Source organism: Rhipicephalus microplus, chromosome 2 (assembly GCF_043290135.1).
Source record: "Rhipicephalus microplus isolate Deutch F79 chromosome 2, USDA_Rmic, whole genome shotgun sequence".
Classification (NCBI taxonomy): domain Eukaryota; kingdom Metazoa; phylum Arthropoda; class Arachnida; order Ixodida; family Ixodidae; genus Rhipicephalus; species Rhipicephalus microplus.
In genome coordinates, this window is record NC_134701.1 from 273,422,334 (window position 1) to 273,442,294 (window position 19,961).

The 19,961-nt window shown below is 42.2% G+C and overlaps 1 protein-coding gene across 2 annotated transcripts in view; it reads left to right on the forward strand.

The window, feature by feature from the left end:
- Positions 1-1,592: 1,592 nt before the first annotated feature.
- The window catches only part of LOC119169954 (cytochrome P450 3A14), a 29,514-nt gene continuing 11,145 nt past the window's right edge, over positions 1,593-19,961 (forward strand). Inside the window, exons 1-9 of one of the 2 annotated variants that reach the window (XM_037420953.2) lie at positions 1,593-1,741; positions 2,474-2,570; positions 3,422-3,474; positions 6,275-6,371; positions 9,316-9,441; positions 10,860-11,097; positions 12,231-12,361; positions 14,512-14,599; positions 16,032-16,101. In XM_037420953.2, coding sequence (XP_037276850.2) covers positions 1,599-1,741; positions 2,474-2,570; positions 3,422-3,474; positions 6,275-6,371; positions 9,316-9,441; positions 10,860-11,097; positions 12,231-12,361; positions 14,512-14,599; positions 16,032-16,101 — 1,043 coding nt within the window. In that variant the 5' untranslated portion in view covers positions 1,593-1,598. The remainder of the gene's footprint in view (positions 1,742-2,473; positions 2,571-3,421; positions 3,475-6,274; positions 6,372-9,315; positions 9,442-10,859; positions 11,098-12,230; positions 12,362-14,511; positions 14,600-16,031; positions 16,102-19,961) is intronic. The other variant, XM_075881846.1, reaches the window with a different exon arrangement.

The window sequence follows — 19,961 nt, forward strand, 5'->3', positions numbered from 1 at the left end:
ACATGTAGCTCAAGCCAACACTGCGCTATAAGCTGTCTAGCTATGACACTTTGTAATTTTTCGCGAAGCATCGTGAATTACGAAGACTGAGAAAAGTGGCATCTGCGCAAGGCTCTCTATCGACACAGTGTGCACATTGTGTGGATCGAAAAAAGAGTCTGTGTTCTATGCTAGCTAGAGCAACCATGACCTGTTGTCTCTGCATGTTGTAGTGAGGGCTGTAGTAGAATAGTGTCTCCTCGTTACCACAGGTGTCACGGTCCTTCCCCATTTCATTGTGAAGGAAAATTTACATCGCAAAAGCCACTTTTAGCTACGAATGGCAACGAGGAAATCATGAGTGGAATCGCCACAAACATAGACGAGATTTTCGAAAGGGTTCCTCCTGAGCTTTTGTACAATAACGGTCGTCATCGTAATGATATGAATTCTCTTTTATTGGAGGCTGCCTTCGCCTTGCCAAGATGTCAAGATCAACGTCACAGCATTGCCACATCGAAACACCGCCTGCAGCAGAACAATAGCGTGAATTCTAGCAACTGCAATCTGTTCTTGTTTATTTTAGCTCGTATCTGCACGTTGCGAAAAAGAGGGTGGGCGTACATTCGGTTGTGCGATGCCACCATGTCGCACAATCTTTCAGGTATAAAGTGCCAACTCTTGACTTCAAGAGCCTTGTCTGCAAGTGCCAGAAAGTCACCCCTGTAAGAGAAGGGCTCATAATCTTCTTTGACAGCAGATCTGATTGTTTAAGTTCTAAGCGACGAGAAATGGCCACCGAAGCCAAAAGACACAACTTCTAGGCTATTTGTAATAACCAAAGGTCACTGGTGGATAATTTGTTTTGAGAAAAATGTTATCTAGATTTCCAGTGTGAGTCGCTCAAGTTGCGAGCGAATTCACGTGACCTGCCTATTATTAACAGAAATGTCACGCTGAAAATCCTAATTAAAAAAGTTTGGGCCAATTCTGATACGATGGACATGTGGCAGTCACAATTTTCGAAACACAGTTATTTCCTGCCTTTTTATATATCGGCTAGGTTTTATTATACTTATAAACGTGGTTTACTTCCATGCCTAACCAAGACTCATATCATTTCATTGATCTCCGCCAGACCATTTATTTACTGGAAGTATTTTCGTGAATCTTTGGTCAACATCATCTTTGTTTCCACACTAGCTAACGTTGCATGACGATGCAATCCAACTCACGTCTTCTCATCGAAGATAACATTTTTCCTACTGAGAATATTCTATGAGGTATCATAATCGTGTTTTCACCTCTCTCCGTAATGTGTCTGGCTCGAAGGGTGTTACGAAAACAAAATTATGCGGTAACACAAATATAAGGTTGTAATATCAAGCCTCACGGACCAGCGGAGAAGTTGCGGTGCAAACGGGTAAGCTGGTGGTTATCATTGCTATTAATGCATTAGATACGCACATACATCGCAGGCTTTTCGGGCATTGGCTAAAGTGCCTTCTGATAAAGGGAGGCGACCAAATGAAGGAAGTAGCACATCACGTAAGATAACATCCATGCCAAAGCGCGTTGTCCTTCAGAAGAGCACCCTTGCTTATCACCAAACGCATGCGATGAGCGAAGGTGCTCCGTGCAGCGGGTTAAACAGCGCCACTCCAACCGTCGTCTGTCGTATACAACTATTGTCTCTAGCCACCATGCTGGTTACTGCCGCACTACTTGCCATATCATTGTGCTCCGTGACAGCGCTGTTCATGTAAGTAGAAAACAGGCCGCGCGAAAAAAGTTGTACTCCGTTTCTAGATATAACGAAAGAAGACTCGCAAAACCGTTGTTCGAAGCATTCTTACGTTTTACGTTCATTGCTGCAGGAGGCTTGAATTGTGTCTCAGAGAGGTGCCGCGCTGCATAAATTGCCAAGCGGCTAATTAAAATCGAGTTATGAGTCTCCGTGCGTCAAATCAACGATACGATTATGATAACTTTAATGTGTTAGTTAAGGCTTGTTTCTACTAATTAAGAAACAAATGTAAAATATGTCGACACAGGATGCTGAGAGGAGAGATCGGGGTCTTATGCTCCCTTCCTTATCGTTCGTTTGCACTGTTCTATATTTATGTAGAGATTATAAGGCATGCCATAATGCATTCTCTGAAATATATATTGTCAACAAATGAGGTTATTTATTTCGCACCTAAACCTAGGACGAACCCGTTCTAGCTAATTTTTAAATCGTTTTACAACTCCCTGGTAATTCCATAACCTGCCTTTAACACCTTCGGCAATGTAAGCAGCGAAATGTGTTAGTAATTCTCAATTAAAGCACATGGTTCTCAATTCAACATATATTTTGCTCTCTCTAGAAAAGACATTCAAGTGTAACCTTAGTAATGCCCTCATATTGCATGTTTGAAGCTTAGAATAGAATATACAGCCGAGTCCTGCATATTTTAATCAATAGTTGTGTTTTATTTGCTACGCATTGTAGATGGCGGCGACATCACTTCAACTACTTCAAGCAGTTGGGTATACCAGGCCCGGAACCAAACCTCATATGGGGAAACCTTGTAGAGTATCATTCCACGGTAAGACAAACGTCATACACACGGTCTCATATAAGACATTTTGATTACTTTGTCTCCCAGATTTATGTTATCGTATTAGGTAGACCACTCGCAAATCTTGTCTTTCTACTTAAGTCCCTTGACACTCAGGCATAAAAAGGTATCAACCGTAATTATCTGTGGCGTATATGGTCCCACGGTATTACTCTGTGGTAGCCACAACCAAGCGACGTCTACTGATAATTAAGGCAGATAACGCATGTAGGGGGAGGGGATTTATTTGTTGTATATTAGCAGTAGTGCAATAGTGATAATTTAAACTAAGATGAAATAATGTGGAAGAACAATTACGCTTTCTGAACGTGCGATTTGAACCCACAACCTTCGACGGAATCCGCGCCCGTGGTGGCTCAATTGGTGGAACATCGCACGCGTGATTAAAAGGTTATTGGTTCAGATCTCACCAAAGGGAAGAGTGATTTTTAATCAGCTTTATTTCATCTCAATTCACGTCAAAGTTGCAGCATTGCAGTCAAGATACACCAAATAATGGCTTTCTTCACTGATTTATATGTTTGTTAGATTCATCGGGTTGTGTGCTATAAAGAACCAAGCCCATCAAGCCAATTAATTTTCTTTAGGTCATTATGGCAGGCAGCATTTGTTTCCTTTTCTACTTCTGCTACGGTATTAAGTTTAGCCAATATGCCGCAGCCAAGAAATAAATTCGCTGCATTGAGGCAAGACACCGTGTCCCGTAAAGAAAGGCTCACGAGAGTATTTCGCGAATCAGTAGCAACTTATTTAGATAGATTACCGGTGTTTCCCGACAACTGCTCATTAACGACTATTTCATTACTTTTACTGAACAGGAAAGCTACAAGGTTATTGGTAAATGGATTGAAAAATACGGCAACGTATTTGGGTGAGCTATTTTCACGTTTCTTGTGTATGTTGTGGTATGCTCCGAAAGTGATACCCCATTTGTGTGATCAGGCGAACTAAGTTAAACCACCACGTTTGTTGGATCACTGCTTGCACACACCTCACATTGCACGGTAAGGTATGGTATTTCCCGTAATAGTGAATAAAATTCTGGCGTAGGTTCACCCAGATAGTTAATTTGTGGCACGTGCAACAATGAAAAGAATGAAGCCTCAATGAAAGGTAATTAATCCCTGACTGCTGTGGCAAAACTTTATTGGAAAAAAAATGTTGTGGCCCAACTAAGTCTTCCTTGTTGATATCTGTTGCGCTGAAAAAAAAACATCATGAAAGAAGAGGCTTAACTCTTTCGTTACCGTGCGAAAATGGTTGTTTTTCATATGTCTCGGGAATATTACTTTTGCCAGTTTTAAAAGTACTCCAGCACGCATTGTATCATACCAAACTTTGCGCATTGAAATGCTCTTCCCCAAAAATTTAATATGTAGAGCTACAAAAATATTTTAGAATGAATAAAAATGTGAAAAGTGTGAACTATTTGGTCGCCAGCTGGTAAACAGTCGAATAAAAAGTCCTATATATCCAAAAACAATTCAAAGGAAAAGAAAGTAAAAATATACATTTTGTAGATAAGTGTCCCAGGAACAGTATAAAAATAATGAATGTCGTACAAAATGTTCTTCTTCACACAGCAAAAAAAAAAAAAAAAATCAGAACCGAGGTGCTGCTTCATTGCACATGCCATGCGGTGAAGCATTGCATGTTTTTTTCGCGAGACACAAGTGTACTTGTGCACTCTTTTCAATAAATTTTCGTTGCCTTGAGATAAGAGTGTCGAGGTATTCCAATATATATAGATACCAGTGATGTTAATATACCTTCTATAAATGGGATGTCTAATTAGCTCCGCCAATAAATTTAGCGTCACCTATTTCCATGAGCCACCTCACTCAGCATAAGTTACCGTTCTAATATATACATTCAAGCATATTTCTTCGCATTTTTGTGCATATCGTATTAAAGAAAAGACAATATCATTTGCAGTTCTAAATTGTTTCACGCTGCTCTATAGTTAGCCTGAAGATATGCTCCAGGGGCCTTCTTGCCGTTAGGAGAAGCTCTGCAGCCAGCGCCAGCACACCATGATCCAGCGAAGTATATACTACGCACGTTACCAGAGTAGCTATAAGATTGTGCACAAGGCTCAGAAGCTACGCACTTGTGGTGGAAGAGACAACTTGAGGCCGAAAACAAAACAAACCCAAGAAAGGATGTGGATGTCTCAGGCTGACACAAAACATTGTCTCCATGAAAGTTGAAGCTGAGGTACTGTCATCCTCGAACTCTAAACGCGTCCTCACTCAATTCAGCTGGAGTTTCAAGACATTTTCGAGCAGTGCATGTTTTTGCAGCGCTGGTGCGCACACATGCGTGCGTGACGACGATGTCATAGGAGCGACTAGTGACACTAGATGCGACCTTGCATCTGATATAACATCGAAAGCAAAACGAAAGCTGCTGGAAACTGTCAGAGAAGGCCACCTCGACACTTTATATGTGCGGGGGACCTTCGTAAATACTTTTTGTAGAACAAATTTTCCCCGACTTCTAGGAACAGCTCTCTATTGAATATCTTGGCAAAACTGTCTGGCAATTATTACTGCTCAACATAGTCAAACTGCGAAGCTGACACTTCAATTCTATATTTGGCTTGCAAAGATACTTTTCATTACAGAACTTCGATGTTGCTGCAGCACAATCACGCGGGGTACGCACTTTTGTCAAGTTTGCCAGCCTAGTGCCCTTTTTCAACGATACACGTACATTAGGTTGCGATAAGGTCTGTCAAAAATCACTATGTTGCCAAAATGGGCAAATTCGAATTGATTCTGAAAGTTGAGTGGCTGGACTAACTATTAGAAAGTTCTGGGTGCACGATAAGTAAATTTAACATGCCAAAATAGATTATCCAAAAACGTCGATCTCCGGTGATCTATTTGAATAGGGGTGGTGACGAAAGAGTTAACTGCGGAACTAATATTGCCATCTACTAATATTAAAGGGCCACTCACCACCCCGCGTTTAAAGACGAGAGGGTGATTTTCTTCTTTCCTTCACACACAGGATGCATCCTCATCGTCCTTTATTTCTTGAATGCACGTGAACAATATCGGCGCTAAGTGCTAGAGCCTATCAGGATTACAACTGTGCGCGCTGTTATCACCACTTGTACAGTTGTAAACACAAAAAATGAAGTTTTATCGGTTGACTGTGTACGATGTTCATGCGAGACAAAGAAGGGTGGCTGCATGGCAAAGCAGTACAGGAGACCAATTGCATGTGATATTTCGCGTATATCAATGAATCGAGAGCATGTACGCTGTATACGTCATGGGAACTTCTGTCAGCGTCACAGTACTGCGCCAAGAAAGACGAGAAATATCAGGAAAGAATATTTCGCTCTCTTTTTTGTATTTAGGTAGCCTGGTGAGTGTCCCTTTAAGGATGAGATAACTTTACATGCATGAGTCAAGCATTCATATAACATTTTTCACGAGCAATTTCAGTGATTCAGTATTATTATGACCTCATTCATCGCAGCTTCCCTACAAACTGCTGGCCGTCTTAACAGGGCGGGTCATGATTTTTTCGGACTACTTTGCTATGGTTTGTGTAACATCATCATGTAACGCGATAGAAAACAACTAGACAATATTATGAGATATAATTACCTCTTACTTGTTTCTTGCAAAGCGTAATTTTTAACCGGTTTCACGCAGGTTCTTCAATGGTGACGCACCATTTGTTGTGTTAAACGATCTGGATTTTATAGAATACGTGTACGTGCGGAATTTTCAAAACTTTGTGGACCGTGGTGTAAGTATGACCCTAGACATTCATTGTTTCGCTCTTCCGTGAAATGCTCTCCTATAGCACTGCAGTTTTGAAAATACATCACTTTATTAAAATTTAGCTCATAAAAAAGCAGTCACTTCTTGCACCTCAGCGATTGCCGTCAATTTAGACGTCATGGTTTATTTGCAGCATAAATACAGTCCTTGTGTCATATTTGCGCAGAAAACAAATGAAAAAAAAACTATAACTAATACCTAGAGAATTAAACGGCCGCCGTGGTGTGATTTTTTGTCCACGTAAACCATTCTGATTTTTCTGGACTTATGTCACTGTTTGTCCTTCGACAGTCCCACTTATGACTGTGGAATCGTGCTCGGTGAACGCTGCCATATGTGTGCACGTTTCACTTGTTCTCTCTTCCCTCCTTGCTTTCCCTGTTCTTTACTCCTCTTTCCCCTTCCACCAGTGTAGGGTAGCAAACCGGGCGCAACCTGGTTAACCTCCCTACTTTTTCTTTGCCTCTCTCTCTGTAGCTGCTTGGGGTAATTGTAAGCAAGTACCATAGATTCAATTCACTTCATTAATCTACTTAGGTAGATGACGTGTGCATTCATACAAATATTTGTACTCTTCTTTCCTGTAGTCTGTCTGAGTTTATCTCGCAGACGTACATAGCTTTTCGAACATAACGTATAGTATCTCGTGACTGGAAGGCTTTTGATACATTGCGAAACATTTCTGCCTAGTGGCGAAGCCACTCCTCTGTGCTAGTTTGAAGCAAGTTAAAAAAAAATCGAGCCTCGTTTTCCTAAGGTATTTTTTTCAAATTCAAAATAAAGAATTGCCACTTGGTGCCACGTCGAGACTGTAGGGAAAGTGGTCCTGCTGTTCGAAACCATGCTCTCGAATTGCAGCCAAGTCAGCACAGGATTCGTGAACCTAGAACGTTGTCATGCAAAAAGAAGACACCTTCTTTCACTAATTCTAGGTGTTACGCACAGAACCCCAGGTGGTCAAAATTTCCGGAGCCCTCCACTACGGCGTTTTTCATAATCTTATGGTGCTTTCGGGACGCTAAACTTCACGTATCAATCATAGGTGTTACGCAGTGGCTTTACGCAGTTTTAGAAGAACATTCACGTAGTATTCACCTGTAACTAAGCTGCTGTTTTCTAGACACCCAATGTGAGCAGGATACCGTTTGCGTCCAAAAAAGTATGACTGTCTCTTTGCTCCTTGAGCTTTGGGCCCTGAATTTTTTTGTGAGAGGGGACACCGATTGCTCTCACCGCCAAGGCTGAATGATCCAAATCAGTTGAAGTGATCAGCCGCTTTAACTCTGGGCCGTCTTCCACGTGCACTTGGCCACACTTAAGCTCATTGAATCACCAATTCACTGTAACATAAAAAGAAAATTCACAATCATACGCATTATCCATCCTGCTGTGGAGTTCTTTGATGAAACTGCATCCTTTGCAGAAAAATTTGATAATGCTCCAGGACAGCTCGACATCACGGTAGTTTACGTACGTTAAACCTTACATATTATTTAAATTGAATTGCGGGAGAATGCCATGCTTGGCTGACTGTTGCAGGCATAGTGACGAACTGAAAGTTTGAGATTTTGATATTGAAACTTTATACAGGCTGCCTGAATGACCTAAACAAAACAAAAGGTAGAGCTTGTTGATCGCTCATTGATATGTGAGGTTTAACGCCCCCAAAACCAGCATATGATTATGAGAGACGCCGTAGTGGAGTACTCCGGAAATTTCGACCACCTGGGATTATTTAAAGTGCACCCAAATCAGAGATCATGGGCTTAGAGTATTTCACGTATCCTTCGGAAAATGCAGCCACCACAGCCTGGATTCGATCCCGCGACCTGCGGTTCAGCAGCCGGGTACTTTCGCCACGCCACTAGACCACCGCTGCGGAGCTTGTTAATACTTATATATATATATATATATATATATATATATATATATATATATATATATATATATATATATATATATATATATATATATATATATATATATATATATATATATATATATATATATATATATATATATATATATATATATATATATATATATATATATATATCAATAACAAATTAACGAGGGTCTTATTCTGGCAGACCTGGTGCCTTTCAATGGCATAAGATACATCATAGATCAGTTGCCTGCGCGCAATAAGTTCACGTGCTACATGACGCCAAACAGGCTGGCACAGAGTGTTTCACATTCGCTGCCATGACTGCTAGTGGGGCTGACTGACACTCCCGCGTTTAATTCACATATATACCCAATAAAGTAAATACGGGATATAGCCGCTGTGGTAGCCCAGTTGGTAGAGCATCGAACGCCTTATTTGTAGGTCGCAGGTTCGGTTCTTGCCCATGGCAAGTTAGCTGCTTTTCGTCCACTTTTCTTTCTTCACATCTACATTACAATTGGGTCTAACTTCCCCGATGCTTTCCTTGCATTATTGTCTGTTAGATCTTATTAACGTTGTGTCTAACATATATATATATATATATATATATATATATATATATATATATATATATATATATATATATATATATATATATATATATATATATATATATATATATATATATGTGTGTGTGTGTGTGTGTGTGTGTGTGTGTTGCATAAAGCATGTCACACTCTCATCTGCTACTCAAAATCAACAAGACCTTACAATGACAAAGCTTCTATACTATATATAGTGAGTGCGTGAACCAGAACGGCGTTTGTGAATTATTTGTCTCTACGAAGACGTCTTAAATATTTATGACAAGTTTGACAAATACCAGCTAAACATTGTACCTCGTTATTCATGATTCGATTTTCAAAACATGTCTCACTGTTGAACTCTCAATCAGTGTGTAAGGCGCTACACCAAATACTTATCAATTCTTTATTAAAAAGCCTTTTATTTTTACCAACAGTTTAATATGATGACAGACCAGATGCATCCTGTGCTCGGAAAATCCCTCTTGCTTATCGGAGGCCCCGAGTGGAAGGACATCCGCAGCACAGTCGCCTACAGCATGAGTGCTGCCAAGCTGAAGATGGTGAGAGGCCCACTTTAAATCTCCATGAAGACACAGCAGCCTATAGAACTTTTCCCCGCTTATGACAGACATTACGTGTAGATAAATCAAAGCTTCGCTGCAAGGGCGAAGCAACGCATGCGGTGCCATAAAGTTGAAATGTTATCGAAGTAAGACTGGCAGAGAACTTCTTTAGCATCCGATGTACCACAACTAGCCGACGTATAGAAACGCGGCTCCTGCATCGAATAATAGAAAACGCCTTCGTGCTACCTAGCACTTCGATCGAGAATGGACGGTAAGAGCACAGCGCCCGCGAAAGTACGAACCCGTCCGCTCATCCCTGACAAGATATAGCTCACGCGCAACGCGCTGACCAAAGTACGCAGTATCAACCGTACCAAGGGCTATTGATGATAACTGGATTAAGCAAAGGGACCAGAAAGGTAGGTTTTGAAATTAATCTGCAGGAAACAAAAGTGACGTACAACAACCTCGCGGAAGAGCACTTCGAGACAGACTGCAGCAGTGCACTAGAAGTTATGATAGGTGCAACCCTAAGAGACAAGCCTGAGGGCTGAGTGCATCAAGGAACAGACGGGTTTCAAAGACAATATATATTGCTACGAAGCACTGTCGGAGATGAAGAAGAAGACAGCCAAGAGGAAAACAACGCTTGCTGATATCCGCGTGGACTTGGCTCTGTCTTGTATGTCTGGAATTTTACGTCTTTTAGACCTACGGTGTAAATATACTGTACGACGCCTTTTCTCCTTTCTTCCTCCTCACTTCAAACTCTCCGTCGCTCGGATAGGTGACAAGCTCCCATGTGTAGCAAAAAGTGGATTGCGTGGTGCATTCCTCGGCGACTTCCTCGAGCCTATACTTACCCCAAAACCTCCCCAAGCCCCGTAACAATATAGTCGAAATGAAGAAGAAATGGTCATGGGCAGGGCACGTAGTGTCAGGGAAAGATAACCGCTGGTCATTAAGGATCCCAGAATGGATTACAACTGAAGGCAACCGGGTGAAGTTGAGACAGAAAATTGGGAGGGTAGAGGAGATAAGGAAGTTTGCGAGTGCAAAGTGGCCGCCGCACGCGCGAAACCGGATGACCTGGTGGTACATATGCAAGGGGCCTTTGTCCTGCAATTGGCGTATATAGTCAGGCTGATGAGGATGATGAAATATGGAAACACCATACCGTCAGTGACTGAATGCGTATGCGGTAACACGATTAGTTAATTAAACAAAATGCTAATAGAATGTTGCAAGCGGGATAAGCTGCGTGCCGACCATGAAGGCGCAGTATTTTCATACTTTCTGAAACTCAAGCAAGTTTGCTAAGCAATCAACAACTCCAATTTACAGCCAATATTGATTTTCATATTCTAACCACAGATAACCAAATGCCTGCATCGTATTTATCTACCTCCTAGATTATGCCACACCTGGAAGAAAACGCTGACGTCTTCATTAGGACACTGGAAAAGTACGCCGACACGGACAGGGAGGTACACATGCTGCCGGAGTTTGAGCAGCTCTCAATGGACTACACTGCACGAGGGGTGTTCGGCATCGACGAGCATTTTCAGGGCAATCTCGATCATCCACTCTTCAATACCGCCAGAGGAGTCTTCAGGGGCATCATGAAGGGTCCCTTGCACATGATCGCACGTATGATTCTGCTTGAACAACTATCTTTGCGCCGTGTGCTGAACACCTTCGTTGGTCGTCCACTTTCAAGGAGTGGGAATGAAATGGCTTGTTAATTACTTGTTAAAGTCTGCTGGGACACTCTAAATCAGTTCGCACCCTTAAGGGTGCCTTGCGTGTCTATAACCAACGCCCTTCAATAAGGTTGCTTTTAGAAACCAAAACACCAATTTCAAAGGTGTTTGGGTATGTCAAAACACCCTTATCGTAATAGACATGGAAGGCTCCTTATGGGTGCAAGATGGTTTCAGTGAACTTCGGTTGCTCTTGTTCGTAATTTTACAGACCACGAACATTGTCAAGGTTTTGTAATATCCTAATGTCTCTCTCTCTCTGTTTTTATAAGTCTATATACCATTCATTCTACAACACGGCCGTGTTCCAACCATACGGAGTTGCATGCTAGGCATTTAATTGAAGCATTTCTCTTTCTCTCTAACCATCTCCGCTGCATTCCTTTCTCTAAATGTTACACCTATAATTTTTTTCCTTGAATCACACTCATAGCAGCTCAATGCCATAGACCGTGAGCTGTCGTGGTAATTCCAAAAAGTTAAGGGAACCTACTTTGTCAGTGAGATCAGAACATCGCGATAAGCATTCATCTGAAGGCCGTAAATGTAGAAAAACCAGTCCATATAGGTTTCAAGCGGTATCTTCAAAATCATTATTGCTTTAACATTGGCTGCATTTAGTCTTTCATATTGAAAACGCTACATATTTTGATGAAAGTATTTAAACAGCTACAGACAAGCATGGGCGATCGTAATGTGCAGTTAAGCAAAAAGTTCCCTTCTAAGAATAACAATTTTCATGAACTCAAATCTAAATTACGACAAAGGCAATAATGGCAAACTTCGCATAGCTGCAAAACGTTGATATAATTTACGCCGTTGCTATTAGAATAATGCGGCAACAATGAAAAGGAATATGCGCGTGGAATAACAATGTATTCCGCCATAAATAAATTGGAGAAGATGCGGGAAAATTGTTAATGTGAGTGTCCAAGGCTTCGGTTGGAAGTTCCCAAAAGCAGGCTGTTTTTTGAACTGCATCGATGAGTGGAACGTCTGTAATCGCTATGATTTTTTTAGAGAGCACAACTATGTTCAAGAAATGGATGAAACCGTTTTACTGGCTAACCACGGTGATCGGAGAGTTCAGCTTCGAGAAACTTGGCAAAGAGACGACACAAATTATTGAAATGAGAAAGAAAGACCCCTCGGTATGTATTCTGCTGAATGTTTTGCTGAACATTTCGAGCCAGATCTGTGAGCATGTGAGAAAAATAGGTAGCACCATGTTAAATGTTTCCAGAGGTTGTCTCGTGGCGCCTGACTTTTGCATATGCACGAGGTGACAGCCAGTGATTAAACTCTCATTCTAATCTAAGACACTAAGTGTGCCAAGGCGAGGGTAATCGATATGATTGCATAAAAGAAGGGCGATTTTTTGAGGGGCTTGTTTCTTCGTTAAGCACAACCAAACAATTGAAACGACAATTATGCTAACTATTGTATCCGGGCAATTAATTGTTGTCGTTCACGGTAGTGTAGTATGATGGCGTCAGTTGAATGAATTCAATGGGCAGAAAGTAACCCTTTCCATCTTTGGAACCCTAACCCTCGACGTTCGCACGAAGTGTCCGATTTGATCCCGCGGACAGCATTGGCACTTTTCCGTCTTTTTATATAATGTATATTTACGCCATCATCACTACACTATACTGCTAAAGATAAATATTTTTCTATATACTTTACCTCATATCGTATGAAGTAACTACGCAGAGGAATATGACAACCAATCATTAACTACAGGGGAAGTAAAAAAAGCATTAGAAAGAATTCAAAGAGGCAAAGCCACAGAAGAGGATGAGGTAACACCAGGCCTGTTGAAAGATGGTGGAGAGATTGCGTAGGAAAAACTGTTCACCTTGCATACGAAGTGTCTCTTGACAGGGAGGGTACCGGAACTTGAAAGAATGTCAGCATCATCTTAATTTATAAGAAAGAAACGTCAAGGACTTGAAAAAGTACAGGCTGATCAGCTTACTGTCCGTTCTATACAAACTATTTACAAAAATAATATGTAATTGAATTAAGGCGACATCACAGTTCATTCAAACACAAGACTAAGCATAATTTCGTTCAGGCTACTCTACAATAGACCATATTCATACTATCAATCATGTAATAGAGAAATGCATGGAATACAATCAACCTCTATATATAGCTTTCATATATTACGAGAAGGCGTTTGACTTAGTCGAGACAACAGCAGTAATGCAGGAGCAACGGAATCAGGACATCGACGAAGCATAATTAAAAATACTGAGAAATATCTACAGATGATTAACTGCCATCATAGTTCTCCATAAAGAAAGTGACCAAATTCCAATAAAGAAGAGTGTAAGGCAGGCAGACACCCTCTCCAATACTATTCACCACGTGTTTACATGAGGTTTTCTGGGCCCCGTGACTGGGAGGAGTTAAAGATAAGAGTTAAGGGAGAGTATCTTAGCAACCTGCGATAAACTGATTGATGAGTAACTCATGGGATCAATTACAGCTTATGATTACAGAACTGGACAAGAAAAGAAAAAGTGTAGTTCTGAAAACTGATATGCATAACACAAAAGTAGTAGTGTGCAGGAGTCTATAGGCACAAAAGAGCGCTTTGCGATAAGTGGAGAGGCGTTGGAAGTTGTAGGGAAGTATGTCGACTTTAGACAATTTGTAACCCCAGAGCCGATTGATGAGAGCGAAATAACTAGAAGAATAAGAATGGGGTGGAGTGTATTGAGCTTGCACTCTCATATTGTTACTGGTAATCTACCACTAACCCTGAAGAGGAAGGTATACAAGAGCTGCATCTTAACAGCATACCTATACGGAGCAGAAACCTGTAGGTCTGTAGGTATACAAAGAGGGTTCAACTCTAAATTGAAGATGACGCAGAGAGAGTTGAAAAGAAAAATGATAGACGTAACCTTAAAAGACAGAAAGAGAGCAGACTGGGTTAGAGAACAGACGGGGGCTAAGGACAACATGGTTAAAATCAAGAGGAAATGGACATGAGCCGGGTACGTAGCTCGTAGGCCGGATAACCACTGGTCATTAAGGGTAACAAACCGAATTCCAAAAGAAGGCAGACGCGTGACAGGGAGACGGAAGCTTGGGTGCGCAGATGAGATTAGGAAGTTTACGCGTATAATGTTGTTGCGGAAAACACAGGCTTATGATGATATTCTACTTGACCTAATTGTTCATTTAATTATATTATTTATGGTTTTTTCAATTACCTTTCGGGCTACGTAGTATCTACATGCTTTGGGGAAAGTGGGTGTATAGTGGCGCACGTACGATTTATTTGCAGCTGAGAAAGCCCGACATCCTTCAGAATCTGATCGACGCGGAGTTGGCCAACGACATTGCCAGCAGCAACGGTGCACGACGTCTGAACGGTAATTGATGCTCACGAGCTTCTTCTGCCATTTTATAGCTCACTTGGACTTCTAACATGCTTCAGTTATGACAAATGAAACATTCGTGAGAGCAAAACAGCGTGATAAACGAGGACACAGACAGAAACAAACAGGACCAAGCGACTGGCCCTGTTTACTTTTTTCCCCCCTGTGTCCTCGCTTTTCGCGCTATTTCGCAGTATGAAGCCATACCAACAAGCTCCATCCCTTTGTCTTTGAAAGTTAATAAATCTTGTTGCCCAAACTTTTTTATATCCCTTCTGGTTGAAATATGTTGTAACACGATATCACTTAGTTGAAGGCAGTGTCATGCGAAACGAGAAGTTTGACATGGGGCATTTCGGCAGGAATTTCATTTTTTTTTGCGTTCATGCAAATTCTCGGTGCCCGCGGATAATAATCGTATGTCATTTGACTGGTTGGTTGAATTAGGTTAGTGAACAAACACAGGATGACTGACGTTACATTTATTCGACAATTACATATCATGCGATTACAAATATTCGCAGTAACCTATTCCGTTAGAGTCCCCTTAGAAGTGACCTCTAGATTATTGGCACTAAACTACATCAACTTCCCGCATTTATAAACGGCCAATCACAATTCGTGCCGCAAAAGGTAAACTGCATACTTCATTAACATAGTGAAATAATAAAGCTAGTTTGTCATTTTCACGTCAACCATAAAAAGTATAGTACGCATTCTCAGTGCTTGACTAAAATTGTTTTATACGTTGTACAACTTGCTTGTAGGACTCAGCGACTCCAGAAAATCTTTATTCAATTTCGGGTACCTTATTGGACGCTTCACCAACGTTCTCATCGATATCTCTATCATAGAGAGCGGTGAGATGAGAAATAAATAAAATCCAGCAAAAATTATAGCTTTCCTTCCTGACTGTGATATATTCATTAGATTCGAAACGTGTTATGATCGAGACCAATCCGGTGTGTGGCGTGACCACCCTTACTTCACATGCGCTCACATCCTCTGCTCTCCTCCCCTAGTCGGCCCCCCTTTCTCGTCTCTATAGCCATCCCTCCCAGCGGCGTTTACACCCCCATTGCGCAAGCGCGTCCCCTTCCCTCTCTCTCTCTCTCTCGCCTCTCCTACGCTTCACTCTCGACGAAGCCAGTGTGTGAGACCCTTGATACGTTACGAAAAGTATGTTATTTCTAAGTAAACAAAGCCAGCATATAATGGAAAAGGTATGGACCTTACTGGACGTTGTTAAAAAAATGAACCACACGCAGATGTATTGGAGAAATTGATTCAATGAGAAATTCATGGTGCAGGTGAACAGCATGTTCACTCTCATCGGCGAATTTGCTAACGATGAGTTCGAAAGGTAGTAAAGAATGTGTGTCTTCCTTTCTAACTAAATTTAATTTTTTTTTGTTTTCACACGCAGGACTTTACAAACAAAGGCAGGTGTCATCAGCCGCAATAGCCTCGAGCGCGATTTCAATCTTCCTCGGCGGGTAAGAATGAAAGAAAAACGGCTGCATGTGGAATTCTTTGTGACGCGTGAGGGCGGATGCCTATTGCGCGATTGGTAATGCGTAAAGTCATAGCCGTTCCATAGCCATTCCTTAAGGTAGCCACTTCCCTAGTCTCCCAAGAGGAGGTGTACTAAGTTAACCCCATGCATTGACACAATAGAAAGGAGGAGCGGAATGTGCAACTCGGGGGGTGTTGCGACGAACCTTCGACCCACCTCCTCTCTGAAGGGGAACCCTTCACACACCTGTGCATAAAGTTGAACCATCACGGACCGGACTTTTTGCAAGGCTCAATGAGTAGACGAGAGACACGCTTTAAATTTCTTTGACACGACAGACATTTACAACCTAAGAGTAAATGCATACGCTCCGTTCACTGCCATCACTGACACCCTTAGAGAGAGTTTACATGCGCGAATGCATTCGGCAATGTTCGCCGAAGGTGGGGCTACCGGCAGCCCCACTCATGACGTCAGTCCAAAGTACGCGCCCTTCGGTGTGAGCTCAGGGGAATCAGCGAGTGAGAAGGAAATACCTCAGAAATTTAAAGTTGTATCCGACGGTAGGTTGTAACCTCTTATGGTAAATTGCACAAGCTGCCCCCGCCACCCCCCTTCAATATGCCCACACATTTCTGCACTATCAGCCTTGATTACACCGAGCTATGATGTCATGTAATGAGTGACATAGTCAAACGACGCCCAAATGACATCAGAAATATGGACAACTTGTGACGTCATTGTGACTTTGCACCGCTGGTCAATACCAGTGCGCCAACTAAACGCCATTCCCTCTGTTCCTGCCACTCATTTGAAGAAGGTCACGTGAGTTTGTTGTACCCCTTCATTCGACTGTGATGTTTAGCTCACTACTACTCAACGAGACACTAAAGTAGCGTCCATCCACATTTCTTGGAAGACGAGAGTTTCGAAGACTTGTTTAGTTGTTTGACACAGCCGGTATCATGCTCTTTTAAGCGTATCGTAATAATCGTGATACAGATGGGAGAAACGTAACGTGGGCAAAAAGACAACTTGCCTGTAGTATATAAGAAGCGAACCTGCAACCTTCCGATTACGCGTATGCATTGCCGCGTATATATTTCTGCATTACACGTAGGCGCCGTTCGAGCACATTTCAAGGATTATACTCTTAATCGCCATACCAGAGGCGGAAGAACGTATACACCTGATAAACATTATCATTCAGCACGTGAGTAAACAACAGGAGAAAGCAGAGCGCATATGATTAGTGTGGCATAGATAAAGCCGCACACGTATTTCCGTGTCCGTGTATATGAAGTGGAAACAATCTCTTGAGCTTATCCATGGCAGCGCTGTGCTTGAGCAAACAGGCTGGTAAGTGGCTGGCCAATGTAATAACTAATAATAGTATCAGGGGGTCGAAGTCTAAAAACCGCGATATAATAAAAAGAGACGCCGTAGTGGAGGGCTCCGCAAATTTAGACCACCTGGTGTTTTCTAACGTGCACCCAAATCTAAGTACAAGGACCTCAAACAATTTCGCCTTCATCGAAAATTCAGCCACCGCAGCCGGGATTCGATTTCACGACCTTCGGGATAGCAGTCGATTGCCATATAACAACTACAACCTCACGATGGTGCAGATTGACAGGTGTACTCGTAGCACTGGGGAGTTTTATCGAGGAATAAGTGCAACATTCCAAGTGTCAATGAGAATAATAGAAAATTAGTCATAACAGGAACGCACTACAAGAGACAGCCAAGAAATTCACAGATGTCTTTTGTTTGAACAATGTTTATTGTACACCCCCCCCTCCCAAAAAAAAAAATGTCATCCAATAAAACTTTCAGAGTTTGGTCTTTATAGTTAAAGCATTACATTCTTAAATGTCAAATAATTATTGCTTGTACCTTAATGCGCAGCACCAGGTGCGCTGAGCTGTTCGCTTGCCAACAAGAGACGTACCGTGCACTGACACGCGTATTACTTCGTTCAATGACCTCGCACAATCGTGTAGAGAGCGGTATCTTAATATGCAAGAAACCGATACTGTGTTACACGTTATGCGTCCGAGATCTCGCATGTCTTATGGTCGAAGCATTTTTTGAATTCAGTACTTCGCAGGCAGTTTAGATATTAGTACCGCGACCGACGGTTGCGGTTTTGATCTCGGCAGCAGCGGTCGCATCCCGATGAAGGTGAATTAAGTGACGTACCGTGCACTGACACGCGTATTACTTCGTTCAATGACCTCGCACAATCGTGTAGAGAGCGGTATCTTAATATGCAAGAAACCGATACTGTGTTACACGTTATGCGTCCGAGATCTCGCATGTCTTATGGTCGAAGCATTTTTTGAATTCAGTACTTCGCAGGCAGTTTAGATATTAGTACCGCGACCGACGGTTGCGGTTTTGATCTCGGCAGCAGCGGCCGCATCCCGATGAAGGTGAATTAAGTGACGTACCGTGCACTGACACGCGTATTACTTCGTTCAATGACCTCGCACAATCGTGTAGAGAGCGGTATCTTAATATGCAAGAAACCGATACTGTGTTACACGTTATGCGTCCGAGATCTCGCATGTCTTATGGTCGAAGCATTTTTTGAATTCAGTACTTCGCAGGCAGTTTAGATATTAGTACCGCGACCGACGGTTGCGGTTTTGATCTCGGCAGCAGCGGTCGCATCCCGATGAAGGTGAATTAAGTGACGTACCGTGCACTGACACGCGTATTACTTCGTTCAATGACCTCGCACAGTCGTATAGAGAGCGATATTTTAATATGCAAGAAACCGATACTGTGTTACATGTTATGCGTCCGAGATCTCATATGTCTTATGGTCGAAGCATTTTTTGAATTCAGTACTTCGCAGGCAGTTTAGATATTAGTACCGCGACCGACGGTTGCGGTTTTGATCTCGGCAGCAGCGGTCGCATCCCGATGAAGGTGAATTAAGTGACGTACCGTGCACTGACACGCGTATTACTTCGTTCAATAACCTCGCACAATCGTGTAGAGAGCGGTATCTTAATATGCAAGAAACCGATACTGTGTTACACGTTATGCGTCCGAGATCTCGCATGTCTTATGGTCGAAGCATTTTTTGAATTCAGTACTTCGCAGGCAGTTTAGATATTAGTACCGCGACCGACGGTTGCGGTTTTGATCTCGGCAGCAGCGGTCGCATCCCGATGAAGGTGAATTAAGTGACGTACCGTGCACTGACACGCGTATTACTTCGTTCAATGACCTCGCACAGTCGTATAGAGAGCGATATTTTAATATACAAGAAACCGATACTGTGTTACATGTTATGCGTCCGAGATCTCGTATGTCTTATGGTCGAAGCATTTTTTGAATTCAGTACTTCGCAGGCAGTTTAGATATTAGTACCGCGACCGACGGTTGCGGTTTTGATCTCGGCAGCAGCGGTCGTATCCCGATGAAGGTGAATTGTTAAGAGACGTACCGTGCACTGACACGCGTATTACTTCGTTCAATGACCTCGCACAATCTTTGAGAGAGCGCTATCTCAATATGCAAGAAACCGATACCGCGTTACATGTTATGCGTCCGAGATCTCGTATGTCTTACGGTAGAAGAATTTTTTCGATTCAGTACTTCGCAGGCAGTTTAGATATTAGTACCGCGACCGACGGTTGCGGTTTTGATCTCGGCAGCAGCGGTCGTATCCCGATGAAGGTGAATTGTTAAGAGACGTACCGTGCACTGACACGCGTATTACTTCGTTCAATGACCTCGCACAATCTTTGAGAGAGCGCTATCTTAATATGCAAGAAACCGATACCGCGTTACATGTTATGCGTCCGAGATCTCGTATGTCTTACG